Source organism: Microcebus murinus, chromosome 1, assembly GCF_040939455.1.
Source record: "Microcebus murinus isolate Inina chromosome 1, M.murinus_Inina_mat1.0, whole genome shotgun sequence".
Lineage (NCBI taxonomy): Eukaryota > Metazoa > Chordata > Mammalia > Primates > Cheirogaleidae > Microcebus > Microcebus murinus.
Window position 1 is genome coordinate 3651719 of NC_134104.1, and position 18650 is coordinate 3670368.

The 18650-nt window shown below is 51.7% G+C and overlaps 1 protein-coding gene across 1 annotated transcript in view; it reads left to right on the top strand.

Annotated features, from left to right (window-relative positions):
• Positions 1–1352: 1352 nt before the first annotated feature.
• The window catches only part of C2CD2 (C2 calcium dependent domain containing 2), a 55670-nt gene continuing 38372 nt past the window's right edge, over positions 1353–18650 (top strand). The window contains exons 1-2 of the mRNA XM_012749848.3: positions 1353–1981; positions 11385–11483. Of these exons, the coding sequence (XP_012605302.2) occupies positions 1706–1981; positions 11385–11483 (375 nt within the window). The 5' untranslated portion in view covers positions 1353–1705. The remainder of the gene's footprint in view (positions 1982–11384; positions 11484–18650) is intronic.

An 18650-nucleotide genomic window follows, 5' to 3' on the forward strand; every position in this document is an offset into this window, starting at 1 on the left:
ATGCTCAAAATAACACACATAATAAGAGAAAAGAGCGATTTCCCCAACCCTTGCGAGGCTGATTGGAGAGAGAATTTAACAGATGGTGAGTTGTGGACATCGATAGTGTCCTCCTCACTCGCCTTTCTGATGAGACCTGACTCCGTGAGCGGCACCCAGCTCACCTGGGCAATCCCACATCACCTCCCGCCAGCCTCCTGCTCTGCTCCCCACAAAGGCCCTCTGTCCGGCCACCTTCAGTCCTCCTCCTTCTCTAAGGTGATGGGTCCCTGATTCTGGGCTGGAATCCCCACTGATGCCACCAGACACCTGCCAGCAGCAGACCCCTGGTGAGAAAGAGAAGGCTCAGTGCTCACTCAGGTCTGTCTGGTCTGTTTCAAGGTCAAGTCCACAGCTGCAGAAAACACAGGCCAGGCAGAACACAAAGGTCTCGGCCTTGCATTAGGAATGTTCCATGGCATTTCCTGACGGTGAGTGTGCACCCCGCAGGGGAGGGTGCAGGGGCAAGTCACACGCACATCACCCTTATACATGGTGCATGTACCACGCCACATCGCACCCCCTCATCACACACCTCGTAGATAACATATCCACAGGAAGGGGGAGGGGCCAAGGGCAGTTGGCTGAGACCCTGCTGGAGCTGAGCAGCAGGGCCGCAAGGCCCCAAGCACTTAGGGTGCCAGTCCCGGATTTCTAGGGACTTTCCAAGGACTTGCAACCAGACAGTGTCTTGCTGGGGGGAAATGGCAATCCCCGAAGTCATCCTTCAACTTAGCATGGTTCACACACACAAACACACGCTCACACCTACACATGTGCGTGCACGCCCGTACGCATACATGTGCGCACACACACAAACACACACCTACACATGTGCGTGCACACCCGTACGCATACATGTGCGCGCGCGCACACACGCACACGCCCACTCAGGCACACGCGCCCACACAGCCAGGCCAGGCAGCCCCACAGCAGCGCTGGGGTCGGGCTGATTAAGTGGAAAGTCCCGCGCACCGCGCGCTCGCGTTGCCACGCCGGCCGGTCAGCACCGGAGGAAGCCAAGCCGGGCACGCAGAGCGGGGTCACCTCGCCGTCCCCGCCGCCCGCGGGCAGTCGCTGGAGTGGGGCGGGCGGCGCGCGCACGTGGCGGGATCTGGGCCTCAGAGACACACTGGGCGGGGCGACAGGCGCGGGGCCGCGGGGCCTTTAAGGGGCGGGAGGGCGGGCCGCGTGGGAGGCCTCGGGGACGGCCCGGGCGCTGGGGTGGCCCCCGCCGGGGACCCGGCCCCGCCCCCGCCCGCCGGCCGCGCCCCTCCTTCGTCCCTGCCCCCGGCCCCGCCCCGCGGCCCGAGCCTCCTCCGGCCACTGCTGGGCCGCGGGCGGGACGCCCAGGGGCGCCGCGCGGAGGAGGAAGCGCGCCCGGGCCGCGGCTCCAGCAACTTCCCAGACGCCGGAGTCGTGAGCTCCGGCCCCCAGGTCCTCCTGCGCGCCCACCTCCCAGCAGAGCGCGGCTGGGGCGCGATCCGGGCCGTGGCCGCCGCGCGCCGGCCAGGAATTTCCTCCCTGCGCGCCCGCCGCGCCGCTCCACGCCCCCCGCGCGCCCCGGCCCGGCGGATGTCCTGAGCTCGCCGCCCGCGGCTCTGCGCCCCGGCCGGCGGGTGCTCGGGGGAGTTGGGGCGAGGCGGGCCGGGTATGCGCCATCACCATGGCCCAGCTGGGCTCGTGGCTCGGGGAGGTCCAGTGGCTAGTCTTGGTGTCGCTCTTCGTGGCGGCGCTGGTCACCGTGGGCCTGTACCTGGCGCAGTGGGGGCTGGCCAGGGCGCACCCCCGGCCTCGGCGGCGGTCGCCGGCGGAGCCTGGCGGGGGGCCGCGCCCCGAGTCCGACGCGCTGCTCTCCTGGATCCTGACGCTGAACAGCTGGAGGAGCCAGTGGCAGGCGGCCTGGGTGGCCGCCCTGAACCGCGAGGCGGAAAGGAAAGGGGTGAGTTTCCGTAGAGAGGGGTCCAGCGGGGGGCCGGGGGCGGCTGCTGGCGGGGCGGGCAGCCGGAGTCAAACTCTCGCTCCTGGAGGCGGGGCTGCAGCCCCCGACCGATCCAGAGCGAGCCTTGGCACAGTGGCACAACATCCCTGAAAGTTAGGGGAAGGACCGGGTGCGCCCAAGACCCTTGGTGGGGAGTCAGGACAAGGCGATTCGATTTTATTCACCAAACAGCAATGTGCCAGCCCTTGGGCTGCGAGGGGACAGAGTACTGGCCGAGGGACTGGTCAGAAGGGCGCGTTCCTTCAGCTGGTGCCTGCCCTGCCCGGAGTCCCAGGGTGGATTTCTGTATCCGGTTGGGCACTTACTGATTTTGCACCTGATATATGAATAACTGTGACCCAAATATGCTTCCATCTGTAATAGAGCTGAATTGCGCCGAGAATTTCTTTCCAAAGGCCAGTGTCTCTTGGCTTATAAAAATAGTGACCATTGTTGAGGGCCAGCCACTTGCCAGCTGTTGTACCTGGGGCTTTGGGTGTGTGCATCATCTCTTCATCACAGTTTGACAGGTGAGGAAACTGCCAGCTGGTGAGGCCAAGCAGTGTGCCCAGGGTCACCCAGCTTGTCTGTGGCAGAGTGGTGACGTGACCCAGCTGCCTCTGGCCCCGAGCTAAGGGCTTGTTACCTGGCTGCCCTGCCTCCCTGCTCCTGTGCTTGTTTCTTCCTTGGTAATTACTTGGTGACTGATTTTTTACTTTTAAGGCTTCTTGGTTTAATGACAGGCTCCTGGCGTCCACTATTTTTAGGCATTTGCTAGGGAGGAATCAGGGCCCCACGGGTCTGGGGAAGTGTCTCCCAGCCCCCGCTGCCTCCTAGCACCTGCCCTCGCAATTCAGCGGCCATTCTCTCTGGAAACAGGGAACTAGTGAAAGCTGAATGTCTGGACCCATCAACCTTCAAAATATTCCACAGCGGGCCCTGTGCCTGGTCTCTGTGCCGTGGCCTTGGAAAACACAGCCATGGAAATAAAAAAACAAAAAAGCTTTGAGTATAAATTAGCATAAATCCAACAATTCAAGAGACCTTGTTCTGAACGCCTGGGGGAAAAAATTAATAAAAAAATGTACCTTTTAGATGAACAAAGGCCTCAAAGTCTTGTTGCCGAGAATCTGGGCCTTGGCTGCCCGGAGCGGGACATCTGAGGGAACCAGCCGTGTCTTGTGGGAGCCCTGAAGCCCCATGTCCTCACACCCGGGAGCAATCACCGGTGTGCACACGCAGCAGAGACATGAAGCCGCTGTCACTGACCCCGGGTTGCCCTGGTGTCGCAGGCCTGCTGCGTCCGTTGCAGGCACAAGTCTTGTCTCTGTTCCCCTCTGTAGGGTGCAGGTGTCAGGTCTGTGGGATCCTCCTGCATCTGACACCGGCACTCCTGACTGGGGTTCAGGCTCAGGGGCAGTGGCCCTACCTGCTGTGAAGTTGGGGTGGGTTGCCGGACACTTCTTGATTGGCCTCAGAAAATCTGATCCCCTTAGCTATCATGCTTCCATATTCCCGTGTGGTTGGGGTACTGAGAGAGAGGAGGAAGTCCCTGCCCTGGCATTTGTCTTGAGCTGCTCAGATCACTCTGAGAACACTGAGGAAATTATTTGGAAGTTTTGAAACCTTCTAGCTGCGTATCTCCGTGGGCTCGGGGCGGGCTTTGTGTTCGGGAAGTGGCGAGAGGGATTTGGCGTGTTTGCATTTTCTCTGTGCTCTGTCTGCCGTTGGCCACAGCGTCCGGTCTCAGACTTCAGTTTTTCCAGCGCTCCGGCCTGGGAGGGCAATGGTGTACCCGGGTCAGGCCTGAAGCAGCGCAGGGGCATCTCTGGAATTCTTACGTGCACACGGGAGATGGGTTTTGTGATGCCAGTTGTGTGGTGTCGCTCTGCTCTCCCGGGCCCTGGTGCCTGGGAGGGTTTTGCAGGCAGATAGGATCTGGGTGACTCGGCTCCCTGCTGCTGACCTGCTACACACCCTCTCGGTGTCCCAGGCCCTCCTGGGACAGCAGTGGCAGCGTGGGTGAGCAGGTGCTGGCGCTGGCACCCGTGGGTGTCCTGACCCCGGCAGGATTCTCTCTGCCCTCCCCCACTGCACTCCCACTAATCCCTGATCAGGGCTGACACTGCGCCGGCTCTCCCGGACAGCCAGCTTAGTGAGGCCCCCTGCCCCTGCCTTGTCCTGATGTCACTCCACCCTACCTGGGAGGAGGCCAGTTTTCGGCCTGTCACGGGGGAGCGAGGAGACGTGGCAACAACTTGATCATCTGCACCATCTTCTGTGGAAAGTGGAATCTTCTGTCGGACAGAGACAGCACCCCTCCCATTCTAAGTTTTACCCCGGCTTTGTATTTTAAGAAGGAAAGAAAACCCTGAACTCTTTTAGCTGAGCTCCCTTTCCTTCTCCAGAAAGGGAGACTGAGGCTGGTCAGCTAGATCTACCGAGGCCAGCCCAGACCCTGGGCTGGGGTCCTCGTGGTCCCTCCGTGACTGTAACATGTCCCTGTGGGAAGCAATTTTGCTCTGAGACCCAAGTGCTTCCTTTAAGTGCGGCCGGCCGGGGAGCTCTGAGCGTGGGGCTGTTGAATGCATCCCAGACAGGGGGCTCCTGCCTCCGAGGGTTTGAGGATGGATCTGTACCCTGTGGAGTCCCCTCCTGTCTGATGGCTGATGACGTACCCTCCCGGTGACCCAGGCCTCCCTGGGCCTTTGCCGTGGGGACAGCAATGACAGCGTGGGTGAGCAGGTGTAGGCGGTGGCACTTGTGGGCACCCCGACTTGCAGCAGCCCGGGTCCCCTATGTCAGATGGCACCCCAGATTCCAGCCCTCACTCCGGAAATGTCTTTAAATTGCATGGGATGGCGATTTGGGCCCAAACAGAGGAAACTGTTGCCAACCTGCTAGCTCCTCAGGTGGGCACAGGTGCGTGGGGAGCACAGCAGACTCACCCTGAGGTCTTAGAAGTGCTTCCCCCTGCCAGTCTGGACTTAGCACGCATGTGCTGGCGGGAGCGTGCACGCACACCATGAGCACTTCCTACTGGCTGCGGATCGCAGTGAGAAGCTGCTCCTGGCACACGTCTCCCCATGCCAGCCACCAGCCAAGTTCCCCGTCCCTGGACAACTCTCAGGCTGGTTGTCTCAGTCTCTTGAGTTTCCACCGGGTCTGATGTTGCAAACACCTCATTCCCACTGAGCCAGGGCGGCGTTGGGCCGCGCAGCCCTCCTGAGCCCGGGCCCGGACCCGCGTGAGCAGCAGGGGCCCCAGAGAGAGGAGCGTGCCCTGTGACCAGCCTGTCTCCTGGAGGCCCACTGAGCGGGTGAGGCCTGGATTAGGAAGGTCTCCAAAGCTGTTTGTTCCTTAGTCCTTTGGCCCAGGGTTTCTTCAGAGGAATGTTCTGATGCAAATGACCAGGACTGCAGAGCGGTCTCTGCAAAAAAAAATGTTGCTGTGTGAACTTAGAGCATGTTATTAATAGCTCTGACTTGCACATGAGTTTGTGCAATTTAAAAAGTAAATAATGGGGCCACAAGACTTCAGAGTCCTTGTGTTATACAATGACCTCCAGTCGTGTGCACAAAAACCCAGACTCCTTGGCCAGTGCCAGTGGCACGGTGCTGGAAGTCAGTTGGTACAACTGGCCACTGGGAAGAGGCTCCCTCCACCAGAAGAGGGAACACTGGCCTTTTGGGGGTGACTATCCCTGCACCCTCCCCCATGACCTGCCCCCACAGATCTCCTTTCTGTTGTTCAGACCAGACACTCAGGGATTTTTCCTGTACTGGGGCCTTCCCACAGGTCCTCCTGTTAGGAGTACTTATCTCCCTTCGCCTTATTCAACTTCCCTAAGCCTCCCAGGTCTGGGCTCAAAGGTCCCTGACCCTCCCAGTGTGTCCTGACGCTGCCCCACCTCTTGCCTCCTCACCCCCAGCCCCCGGTGGTCACCTATGCCCCAGGTGGTCACCTGTGCCCCAGGTGGTCAGCTCCCCGTCTTGTGAGCCGGGCAGGGCTGGACCCAGTGCCCGGGACAGAGCTGGCTTGGAGCAGGCCCCGTTGTCGTCATGGGGTGAGTGACAGGGCCCGTGGAGGGGAGGAAACAGTGGCACTGCTCGTCACCCTGTCTGGACATAGGCCTTCTGGCTCGGGAGCTGGCCAAGCCTGGACAGAACAAGCTGTTTAATGCGTTTGCTTTTTCACTTCTAAAGCATCAACATTAAAGGAGGCCCACTGATGACTTTGCAGACCGTCCGTGGGAAGCCCAGAATAGGCGCCGGTTCTGGCTGTTCTTTGCGCTCGCCCATTTTCCCAACAAGAGAGGAATTCAGGAAAGAGTGGGTGTAGTGTTAACGTCAACTGAGATTCAGCCAAAGCTAACTTTGACTGCCCACTGAGGTTGCTGAGGAGGGAAGAGACTTCTCCAGCCGCTTGCAAGAGCGAATGTGAGGAAGCTCCAGGGTGGCGCCGGCTTCGAGTCCCGCTCTGCGCTCTGTACTAGCTGTGGATCCTGGGCACGTCCTGACCTCCGTGGGCATTGTCTGTAGAAGGGGATAACTGGGTTCAACCCAGAAAACAAAATCTACTTCCGTAGACATGAGAGCAGACCTGTGCAAGACATTTAGCAAAATGCCTGTCATGTATGAGCCCATAAAGGTGGGCTGCTCTCTTGGAAAGTCTCCTTCTTATAACTTTTTAATCTTGAACGGCTTTTGGGTTTACAGAAAAGTTGAAAAAAATAATTCAGAGAGTTTCCATATAATCTTCATTCAGCTTCAGTGAGGAGAACCAAGAAATTTAATTGATACAATGTTACTATAATTCATTACACAACAAAGTTAACATGCCAATAATATAAGAGATTAAAACTGACACAATGTTTCTATAATGCATTATACAACAAGGTTAACATTGTGATAGTATAAGAAATTAACATCGTTACAATGTTACTATGATTCATTATACAATAAAGTTAACATTGTGATAGTGCAAGAAATTAACATTGTCACACGGCCATTAGTAAGTAAACTAAAGACCTTATTTGAATTTCCCCAGTTTTCCACCAGTCTCCTTTTATTGTTCCAGGGTCCCCTTCAGGAGCCCATGTAGCATTGAGTTGTTACTTCTTGGGCTGCTACAGTCTGTAGTGGTTTCTCAGACTTTCTTTCTTTTTCATGACCTTGGTAATGCTGAAGAGTATTGATTGTTATTTTGCTGAATGTTTCTCAATTTGCCTGGTGTTTGCATTTGACTGGATGGAGGTTGTACAAACTGCAGTTCGTGCCTCTCTGGTGTACAACCCGCAGTTCGTGCCTCTCTGGTGTACAACCCGCAGTTCTCTCTCTGGTGTACAACCCACAGTTCGTGCCTCTCTGGTGTACAACCCGCAGTTCGTGCCTCTCTGGTGTACAACCCGCAGTTCGTGCCTCTCTGGTGTACAACCCACAGTTCGTGCCTCTCTGGTGTACAACCCGCAGTTCGTGCCTCTCTGGTGTACAACCCACAGTTCGTGCCTCTCTGGTGTACAGCATCATGGGACTCATGGCGTCAGTGTGAGGTGTTGCCGGGTGCTGCTCTTGTTGCCTCGCTAAGGTGGTTTCTGCCAGCTTTCCTCCTCTTGTATTTATGTTTCTTCTTATATCTTTAGCCTTGCAGTTAACACATATCTTGGGGAGATATTTTGAGACTATACAAATCCTTTGCTTTTTAAACAAAGGATTTGTTTAAATCTTTACTTTGAAATAAGATATGTGCAGTGTGCATAGGAATTTGTTCATAGTTTTTTTTAAAACTATAGTCTGGCCCTCCAACAGTCTGAGGGACAGTGAGGATTTGTTCCTCACTGTTTTTTGCATCCATCGGTGCATGTTTTCTGTAGCAGTTACTTATTTGCAGTATGCTAAATGTTGACTTTGTTTCCCCTTGAACGTCTACATTTATTAATTAGAACTATACTGCAAGAAAGAACTGCCACTTCTCCATCTATGTTTTAGCAGTTAACTGATTAGTAACCTTAGTATGGACTTATGGATATTTATTTTATGCAATGGCTTATAATCTAGTGAATCACTATTCATTTGTTTGCTTAAATTGTTCTTGGTTGGGCCATTAGCAGCTTCTTGTTCTTCCATTAAGCTCACATGTTTTTTGTTTTGTTTCTTTTGTGTTTTTGTTTTGCACTTCCTTCTTCTGTGGTTCCAGGAGATGTTTGCTTTAAGCTCTTTTGTTTTTCTCTCCCCTGGCCCTGGATTCAGCCACTTCTCCGAGCAGCCCCGATTCCTTTTATTGGAGAAGCGTTAGGAAACCAAGATCTGGTGTTGGACGGCTCACTACTGCTTAGGCTCATTGCTCCTGCACCCTCCCGGCGACAGAGCCAGGGAACGTGTGTACCAATGCACGCATACGGAGGCCTGCATTTCTGTGTCTTTCTTTGGATATATCTTAAACACGATGACAAATGTATACTGACACCTTGGGTTTCAGAGCAATGGCACAGACTTCATTTTAGTTTTCCCCTGTTTTTGTTCTTAACTCCCTTCTCCAGGAGTAAGGTATCTGGCCTGACCGTGTGTAATATATTTACTTATTTGTCCAGTTCTAGTGTACACCTGAAGTAGTTTCTGAATTGCTAACGCATACCCAGGTCAGAAACACATTTATTAGATTGCAGCGTTTACGTGCAGTCAAGATGCTGCTCTCTAAAGTTTCTCAGGTTGTATCTCTGCCCTGCGACTATGGCATTCGTTCGTAATACAGCGACGTGCTCGTGCATCGGAACTGCGGTTTTCATTACGGTGGTTCTATAGTGTGTCTCAGTGTCTGGTGGAGATAGTGACCCTGGTAGTTTTCCTGGCTGTTCCTGCGTGTTTCTTTTCCCGCGTGGAGGTAAGTCTCACTTTGGCGTAAGTGGCATGGTGTCTCGGCGTGGGCAGGGCGGCAGAGGTGCGGAGACCCTGCGTGCGCCCGTGAGCCACAGCCACGTTCTGCTCCCGAGACCCAAGGACAAGGCTGATTGGGAAGGAAAGGCCATCTCTCTGTCCTTGTTTTAAGTCAATTTATTTTCTCTGTGAGACTGCCCCTTGACATACAATTTCCCAGCAAAATCTTTTCAGGATTTTAATCCAGAAGGTGCCCCAGGGAAGAGGGTAAATGCTGCCCATGCCGCGGGCTTGTGCAAGGCAACATTGTGTCTTTCTGCTGCTACAGAAGGCACATTGTTTCATCCTCCTCCGTCCCCGCGGCTGGAGCGTGGCCTGTGGCCGGTTTCCTGCCTGGCACTGGCCTCCGCGCCGGGTCTGTTCTCTCAGGCGGGCAGCTTGGCCACAGAGCAGGGGCGTCACCAAGCTCACCGTGTGCCCCTTGGCCAGCAGGTCCCGTCAGAACAAGCCCCAGCACAGAATGCCGGACCAGCATCCCTGAAACCGGGATTCCATCCCTCCGAAGCAGATTTAATTCTCTGTTGATTTGTTGTGGGTGAGGTAGATGTTGCTAGAACAGGGTGGGGTTAGAAGCACATAAATTAAAATATTCTGCGCCTTCTAGGTTTACTCTTGGTCGTTGGGAGTTCTCAGGAAATAGCCGCGGGATGGATTCACTGCTTGCTCACTTGCTCTGTGCCTGCCAGCGCAGCCCTGGCGCCGTCCGCACGGCTACCGCCGTCCCCGTGGTGGCCCTGCCTCCTATCTAGGGCCGGCTCGGCGCCGAGGAGCATCTCCTCACTGGATGAGACGTGGAGGCAACTGGTGGGGCTGCACGCTTTTCAGGCGCCCAGTGAGAGCTTAACCATGACGTGCACTTTACAGCAGGCCGGGAGGAGAGTGCACGAGAGTTTTGACCCAGGGTCATGTGGTCGGCATGTGTGCTTAGAGTCTCCCGAGAACTTAATTGGAACAGGACAAGACTTAGTTGGCTATCCAAGCTCTGAGTTCTTCGTTTATGAACCAGTGTTCTTGCTGCCTCGTGGCCATGTTCATTTAACCACTTGGGTATGGCGCTCAGCCGGCACTCCCAGCCCGCACGGGGGTCTGCGCCGGGCGTTGACGACGCGTCCGTTTTGCTCTTGTGTGATGAGGAAGGCTTGAAAGCGCTGAAAGCTTGTTTTACTTTACAGGCAGCTTTAGGAAAATAACTATAATAACTCCTACTAAGGACGTGTTAAAAGGTCACAGATTCGTAGTGACTCATTAGCTGAACGTACACACTGCAACTGCAGAGATAAGAGCAAAAGCTTTTGGCTGTCAAATCAACGTTCGGCTGTGCACCTTCATATCACAGCTGTCGGCTAGAGTCCATGCTCTCGTTCATCTGTGGCTGTCGACTGTAGTCGACGCTCGTACCGAAGTGGTTAATTACACATCTCTCACGTGGAGGTTTTTAATTGCGAGAACCAGAGTAGACACGAGCTGCCGAGTTTGCTGGCAGGGTACTGCAGGCAGCGCAGGGCTGGGCAGAGCCGAACCCTGAGGCCGGGGGGGCTCTGGAGGCCGAGGAGCCCACCCAGTGGGGACAGCCGCCAGGCAGGCTCATTTCCAGCCAAGGAGTGTTGTCTGTCTCTCAGACCCCAGGGAGGGGCCAGGGCCGGGGCTTCCCACCCGCCCCCTGCTCGGGCGGAGGGAGAGGAGGATGGGGGAGCAGCTTCAGCACCGGGCCACTCTCCCAGACACAGCCCCAGACCCCTGCAGGGCCGCCACTCCCACTGCCCCGCGGGCAGCAGCCGGGTCGGGAGACTGCGGCCTTCCCCTACGCTGTCCACAGGAGGACTCAGAACACCCTTCGCTGGCTTATTGCAACGCCTTTGGGTGGGTCCCCCGTTTCCCTCCTCCCATAACCGAATCCTGCCCACCGAGCACACCCGTCACCAGCTGCGCTCGGCTGCGAGAACCTACTGATGTTTAGCCATTGCTGCTGCGTAGAAGCACGGATTTCACTGAGAGACGTCTTACTGCCTTTGCTTATATTTGCAGAGCTTTATACAAATACATAATTATTTTTGAGACAGATTCTCACTCTGTTGCCTGGGCTAGAGTGCCGTGGCATCAGCCTAGCTCACAGCAACCTCCAACTCCTGGGCTCAAGCGATCCTCCTGCCTCAGCCTCCCGAGTAGCTGGGACTACAGGCACGTGCCACCATGCCCGGCTAATTTTTTCTATATGTTTTTAGTTGGCCAATTAATTTCTTTCTATTTTTAGTAGAGATGGAGGTCTCGCTCTTGCTTGGGCTGGTCTCCAACTCCTGACCTTGAGCGATCCTCCCGCCTCGGCCTCCCAGAGTGCTAGGATTACAGGCGTGAGCCACCGCGCCCGGCCTACATGATTTTTTTTTTAAAGCAGCTGCTCCTGTGCACGTGCCTCATGCTGTTTCTCTGTGCAGGGCCCGCTGTCCCTGGCCTTTGAGGAGGACCCGCGGCAGGAGCCCCTGGAGCTGGCGGTGCAGGAGGTCTCCAGCGTGGCCAGGTCGGCCGAGGAGAAGGTGAGCCCGGTGCCGTCCCTGCAGGAGGGAGGGAGTTTAATGCTGGGGGTGGAGGGATTAATTTTGTTTCAGAATTATTTAGTGAAAATGCAGAATGCTTATACCAGGGGCTGAAAAAAAAAAGATCTGGCCCACCAACTGATGAATGGATGAGCAAAGTGTGGTCTACCCATGTGATAGAATAATTTATTCAGCCTTAAAAAGGAAGGAAATTCTGACATATGCTACAACATGGATGAACCTTGAATACATTATGCTAAGTATTGATAAAAGAAGCCACTCACAAAAGCCCCATATCTCGTATGACTCCATTTATATGAAAGATCCTGAATAGATAAATCAATAGAGACAGAGAGTAGATTCGTTTTGCCAGGGTTTGGGGGAGGGGAATCTTTGGGAGGAAATGGAGAGAGATTGCTAATGGGTATGAGGTCTCTCACTGGGGTGACGAAAATGTCCTGAAAGTGATGGTGATGGTCACACGATCCTGAGAACAGATTAAAAACCATTGAATTGTACGGTGTGAACAGGTGAATTACTTTATGTAAATTGTATCTCAGTAAAGCTGATGTGTGTGTGTGTGTCTGCAACATGCCATATATATTTGAGCCATTAGATCAGGGGTCCTCCAAAATTTTAAACAAGGGGCCAGTTCACTGTCCCTCAGACCGTTGGAGGGCCAGACTATAGTTTTAAAAAAACTATGAACAAATTCCTATGCACACTGCACACATCTTATTTCGAAGTAAAGAAAACAAACGGGCAAAAACACCCGCATGTGGCCCCTGGGCCGTAGTTTGAAGACGCCTGTATTAGATACTATGTAGAATTCATTTTCCTGCTGCTAACAGTTCCTAGGCTGAACTTAGTAGACTGGCTGGATGCCATAAATCATAAAAAAAAAAAAGCTTCTATAATGAGTCCTAAGAAAGTTTCTCTGAAATGCAAGACTTACCCTTGTATTGATTAAATTATTATTGTTGTTGTTGTTGTTATATATTAATAGCTTCTTTCCCTTAAGCTCTGAATTTTTTCCCCATTAATAAAAATGATTTACTTGCCAGGGACATTGGCATAACTACCAAATCCCAAGACGCGCTCCAAATGGAGAAGCACAACGTCCTTGCTGCCTGCTCAGTGCACCCGACTGGTAGTTTACAGTCTGGAGTGGCAGTTAGATTCCAGGGTGTGGTCTCACTTTGGGAGGAAAAGGAATCAGTGAGTGCTTCCCCCAGCCTTCACTCTCATATTTATTTCCCACACGTGTATATATAGAGAGAATGTAGTTCTAAAAACATCAGTGACGGCGAAGTTCTGTCCTCGGTCCCATCTCCAGCGGTGACTGTTCTCCTAGACAGCTGCTCGGTCTTCGTTCTCAGCCTGTGTTCACACTGAACGTGTGTGTGTTTGCACGCGCGTGTATTTTAAAGGTGCCGTATGTTGCTGATGGATCTGTCTGCATTGTATTATCAAGTTAAACCGAGTGTGCCATTTAGCAGACAGTGACTGAGCCAGACAGTGTCGCCAGCCCCCAAGCCCCACCTCTGGTGTCTCCCTGTCACAGCTGCAGTGTCCTTTGTGCATTTAAAACTTTTAATCATTTTTACGTAGAGTTGTGCAGCAGACTTTCCCCATAGAGAGCACCGTGGTTCTGAGACTCATCAAGGTTGATTTTTGTGGCTCTAGTTCATGTGCTTCAACTGCAGTCCTGGGGTTCTAGGGGAACCGGAGTTTGCTTACTCATCTGCCACTGCTGAGTGATTAAGGCGTTTTCTCTTTTTCACGAGTGTACGTTGACTGTCCCTTATCCAAACGTTTGGGACCAGGGGTGTTTTGGGTTTTGGCTTTTTTGTGTGTGTGTGGAATATTTGTATCATTTTTTTTTTTTACCAGCCATGCATTCTTAATCCAAAACCCTCCAGTGAGCATCTCCTTTGTGCATCACATCAGCAACTCAAAAACGTTCAGATTTTGGAGCATTTTGAATCTGGATGTTTGAATTCGGGGCGCTCAACCTGTAGAAACCATGCTGCAGTGAGCATGTGTGTTTACTCACTCCTTGGGCACAAGCGCAGGGCTGTCCCAGGGATAGGCAGGGACTTGCTGGGTTGCAGGCGTGTGTGTTAGCTCAACCGAGTATGCCCGAATCCACCGGTTCAACAGCCTAAGTGCCGTCCCAGTTCCCTCTGCCCCAGCGGCGTGGGAGAGTGAGTGCTCTCTCCCCGAGTCCTTTCCGATACTGAAGCTACACAGCGGCGTGGGCCCTGTGAGTGAGTGCGGGAAGTCGCTGGGAGGTGCCAGGGAAGCCCACGGCCAGAGCACGGGATGCTCAGACCAAGGCAGCCCACGTTGCTGGGAGGGGCCCGGCAGCCAGTGGTCCCGCGCCCATTTTGCAGACTGGAAAGGTGAGGTGCAGAGGGCTGCGGCCCGACCTCCCTGGGCAGTGCACACCCTCTCTGCTAGTGAACAAATAGGGAATGAATCCTTCTGTGTCTGGGCGGTTTCTCTATGGTATTTCCTGACGATTTTCCAAGTAGGAGAGGAATGGGACATTCAGGGCCGGCCTGGACAGGTAGGGGGGACGCAGAGATGTGGAAATAGCAATAGTCCATTTTCAAAGGTCTCTATATGGCCAGAAAGGGAGCCTTAGAATGTGGGTGGGTAAACACCTTTCCTTTTAATATAATTTAGTATAATTATAGAAATAGAAATGACAGAAGTGGTACTCGTGAATTAGAAGTTAAAAACAACGTAGCCTCTGAACACCCGTGTTCATAGCTGCGTCTTTCGCAGTAGCAGAAAGGTAGATGACCAGATGCTCACTGATGGGTGGCTGGGTAAACCGAACGCAGTGTGACACACAGTGGAATGTTATTTAGCCTTGAAAAGGAAGGGAATTCTAACACATGCTACAACGTGGATGAACCTCAAGGCCATTTTGCTGAAGGAAATAGGCAGCCACAGAAAGTGAATGATAGCAGTCATAAAAAGACAGCTTAGTTACGTGAGTCCACTTACATGAGGTCCCTACCGCAGTCAAATTCACAGAGACAGAAAGTAGAATGGTGGCTGCCCGGGTGGGGGGTGGAGGATGGGGAATCATTATTTAATTGGAACAGAGTTTCATTTGGGGAAGATGAAGAAGTTTTGTGGCTAGAAAGTGGCGATGGCCGCACACCAAGGTGAGCGTGCTTAGTGCCACTGGACTGTGCACTTCAGAATGGCTAAGATGGTAAATTCCATGTTACGTATCTTTTGTCACAAACATAAAAAAATGGAGGTATGTAAAAAATTTTTTTAGTTTTTCATCTAACAAGAGCTTTATTAAAAAGTCATTTACCCTTCCTTTACCTGAGATATGATTTACTGACCCTTGCCAAGCACCAGCGATTTTATTTTAAAAAACTTATTTTTAAATTGACAAATAAAAATTGTATATGCTTATGGCACACAACGTGATGTTTTGATGTATGCACACATTGTGGAATGGATGAGTCAAGCTAACTAACAAACTTTGTGTGCTTATTGTTTTTGTGTGGTTGGAACACAAAGTCTACTCTGGCAATTTTCAAGTATACAGTATATGACTTTAATCGCCACGTTGCGCAGTAGCAGATCTCCGGAACTCATTCCTCATGGCTGAGACCAGCATCTCCCCATCGCTCCGCCCGAGCCCTCGGTAACCACCGTTCTGTTCTTTCACTTTTCCCGAAAGTGAAAGAAAAAAGAAAACACTTTTTCCACATGTAAATGCACTTGTGGAATTTGTCTGTCTGTGCCTGGCTTATTTCATTTAACATAACGTCTTCCAGGTTGACCCATGTTGTCACAAGTGACAGGCCTTCCTTCTTTATTTAAGGCTGAGTAGTATTGCCTTGTGTGTGGACACCACATTTTCTTTATCCATTCATCCACTGATGGACACTTAGGTTGGTTCCATGTCTTGGCTGTTGTGAATAGTGCTGCAGTGAACGTGGGGGTGCAGATGTCTCTTCCACATAATGACTTTATTTCCTTCGGATATTCAGTTGACCCTTGAACAAAGTGGGGGTTAGGGTCACCAAGCCCCTGCACAGTCAAAAATCTGAATATAACTTTTGACTCCCCCAAAACTTAGGTAGTAATAGCCTGCTGTTGACCGAAAGTCTTACCAATAACATTAACAATTGATTAACACATATCTTTGTATGTTATATGTATTATAGACTGTATTCTTACAATGAAGTGAGCTAGGAAAAAAAAAGAAAATTTTATTAAGAAAATTATAGGGGAGAGAAAATATGTTTACTATTCGTTAAGTAGAAGTGGATCATCATATAGGTCTTCATCCTCATCATCTTCATGTTAAGTAGGCTGAGGAAGAGGAGGAGGAAGAGGCGGGGTTGGTCTTCCTGTTTCAGGGGCTGCTGAGGCAGAAGACAATCGGCGTATAAGTGGATCCCCAGAGTTCAAAGCCATGATGTTCAAGGGTCAACTGTATACCTGGTAGTGGGATTGCTGGATCATATGTTAGTTCTATTTTTAACTTTTAAAGAAACCTCCACACTGCTTTCCATAACGGCTGTACTAATTTTCATGCCCACCAATACAGCACAAGGCTCCCCTTTTCACCATAACCTTGCCAGTACTCGCTCCCTTTCATCTTTTTGATAATAGCTATTCTAATAGGTGTGAAGCGATATCACATTGTGGCTTTAATTTGCATTTCCCTGATGATCAGTGCTGTTGAGCATTGTTTTCATACACCCGTGGGCCATCTGTATGTCTTCTCGTAAGAAATATCTATTCAGATCCTTTGACCATTTTTAAATCAGGTTATTTGTTTCCTTACCATTGAGGAGTTTGAGTTCATTATATATTTTTGGATATTAACCCTTATCCGATGAGTCCTTTGCAAATATTTTCTCCCATTCCATAGGTTGTCTCTTCACTCTGTTGATTAATTCCTTGGCTGTGCAGGAGGTTTTTAGTTTAATACAATCCCACTTGTCTGTTGTTTTTGTTTTTATGGACTGTGCTTTTGGGGCCATACCCAGAAAGACCTTTGCCCAGACCAAGATCCTGGATCTTTCCTGCTATGTTTTCTTCTAGTAGTTTTACAGTTTCAGGTCTTCCATTTAAGTTTTTAATCTGTTTTCAGTTGCTGTTTGTATGTGGTGTGAGCGATGGGTCTATTTTCATTCTGCACGTGGAGGTCCAGTTTTCCCAGCACCATTCCAGGTGTCGGTGGTTGGTAGCTGCAGAGGGCGGGCTTCAAGCACAGACGGACACGCTGCTGTTGCAGACACTACAGGCCTTGGCAGGGTTAGACCTCAGGCTGCAATGGGTCCATTCTGCCTCAATCAGAAATTCTACTACTATCATAAAATCAACACAAGTGCATTGTTGAAAATTTTAAAAACCCAGAAGAGTATTTTTTTAGGAAAAAAAAACAGCGGTAGTCACTTGAGCTGGTGATTGGCTCTGTTCATATGTTGGTCTGTGTTTCCCCTCTTTTTCTTATGCATTTATTTATTTGTCCTACAATTTAGACATACTACATTTATTCTCTTTCCCCCACATTATTAAAATTCTTTGGCAATTCATATCAATGAATGCATACTGTGTGACGGTCAGAGTCAAGGTGTCGAGCAGGAGTGTGTCATCCTGCTGGGACCAGGGCTCTTTGCTGCATCCTCTGGCTGGGCCTCTGAGTGGCTCGACTACCCGTCTGCAGACGGGGGTAACATCCCCCCTTAGGCTGGTCCTGAGGATGGAACACGTTGGTTCAGGTAAAGCACAGGAAACCATGCCAAGCACATAAGCGCTCCGTAAATGCTGTTGTCACCCTACCTCTGTTGTTATTTTTGCTCGTGTGTTTATTTCCCCCCTGTTCCTGGAAGACTAGACATACGTGGAGAAAGAGTACGAGCGTGGTTAAGGGTCTTGATACTGTCAGAAAAGCAGCCTTAGAAAGTAGATGATTAAATTGTGTTTGTTTTGATATAGCTACAGAAATAGTGCGGGCTCGTTAAAAGGTTAAAACCAACATAGACGTGTATAAACTTTTCTTTTTTTAAGTCTATCCCTCTCATTTCCCTGCTCCTCCTCCTCCCCCGACCCTGTCAGGATGGGACCTCTGTGAGCAGATCCTTGGAAGCGTTTTACCTGCCCGAGACAGGCGGGAACGTGCACACACGGTCTTGTTCTGTTGCACGGCGGTTTTCTGCAGTGCTCGACTTTTATGTTTTCTCTGTCAGATGAGGAAGTGAGCACTTGTCATTGCTTTGTTGTGGCTGAGGCTGGTGCTGTCCTGCACGATGGACTGGGCCCACCAGTCAGGCGGATGGCCCCCGCCACCCCCTTCCCAGCGATCTCCTTCCTGTCATTCAGCTGTGATCCTGGGGGGAGCAGGGCCTGGAGCTCAAAGCCTCCCAGTGCACCCCCGCAGGGTAGGGACACCTGCCGGAATCTGCCTGGGCTCCCGGGAAGGGTGGATTGGGAGCAGGACACCCCCGCGGGTTTGGATTGTGTGCGTGGCTTTTTGCATTCTTGGCCGAGCCTCTGGGCCAACCATGGCACATTTTTAGGGCACAGTTTTGCAAGGGAATCTAGCTGGCTTAATCAGAGTGTCTCTCGTAATGTGTCCAGGGCGGGATGTTACTTAACATGCATGCATCAAATGAAGATGGTAAGACACCAAGTCCTCTTTTTCAAGTTGTTCCGGAAGCTGGTGTTCTAGAACTGCCAGTGAGGACGAGAAGTTTACAACGGCGCCCCTCTTTTTTTGGCATCTAAGCCACACACACACACCCCCATGGGCTCCAAATATGTAATGAATTCGATGTCAGCTTAGTCATATGTTCTCCCAGCTCTGCATAATTCTCGAGGAAAAAAAAAACTGTAACAGAATTTGAGGGCCACAAACAAAAAAGTTGCGAAAGAAATGCAAACTTAGGACTCAAGGACATTACCTCTCCCCTTTCTAAGCTCCCCTCCGAGTGTCAGGTTGAATCTTTTCATCTTTCTAACTCAGCCTTGACGAGGGACATGCGGTTGGCATTTGAGCCGGGATGGGGACAAGCCCGCCCGAACCCAGGCTGTTCAGTTACATAATGACGTCTTTGATCAGTAGATAAGAGTGAGGGCGGGCTGGCCTGAGTGTCCCACTTCCTGCCTGTGAGCATG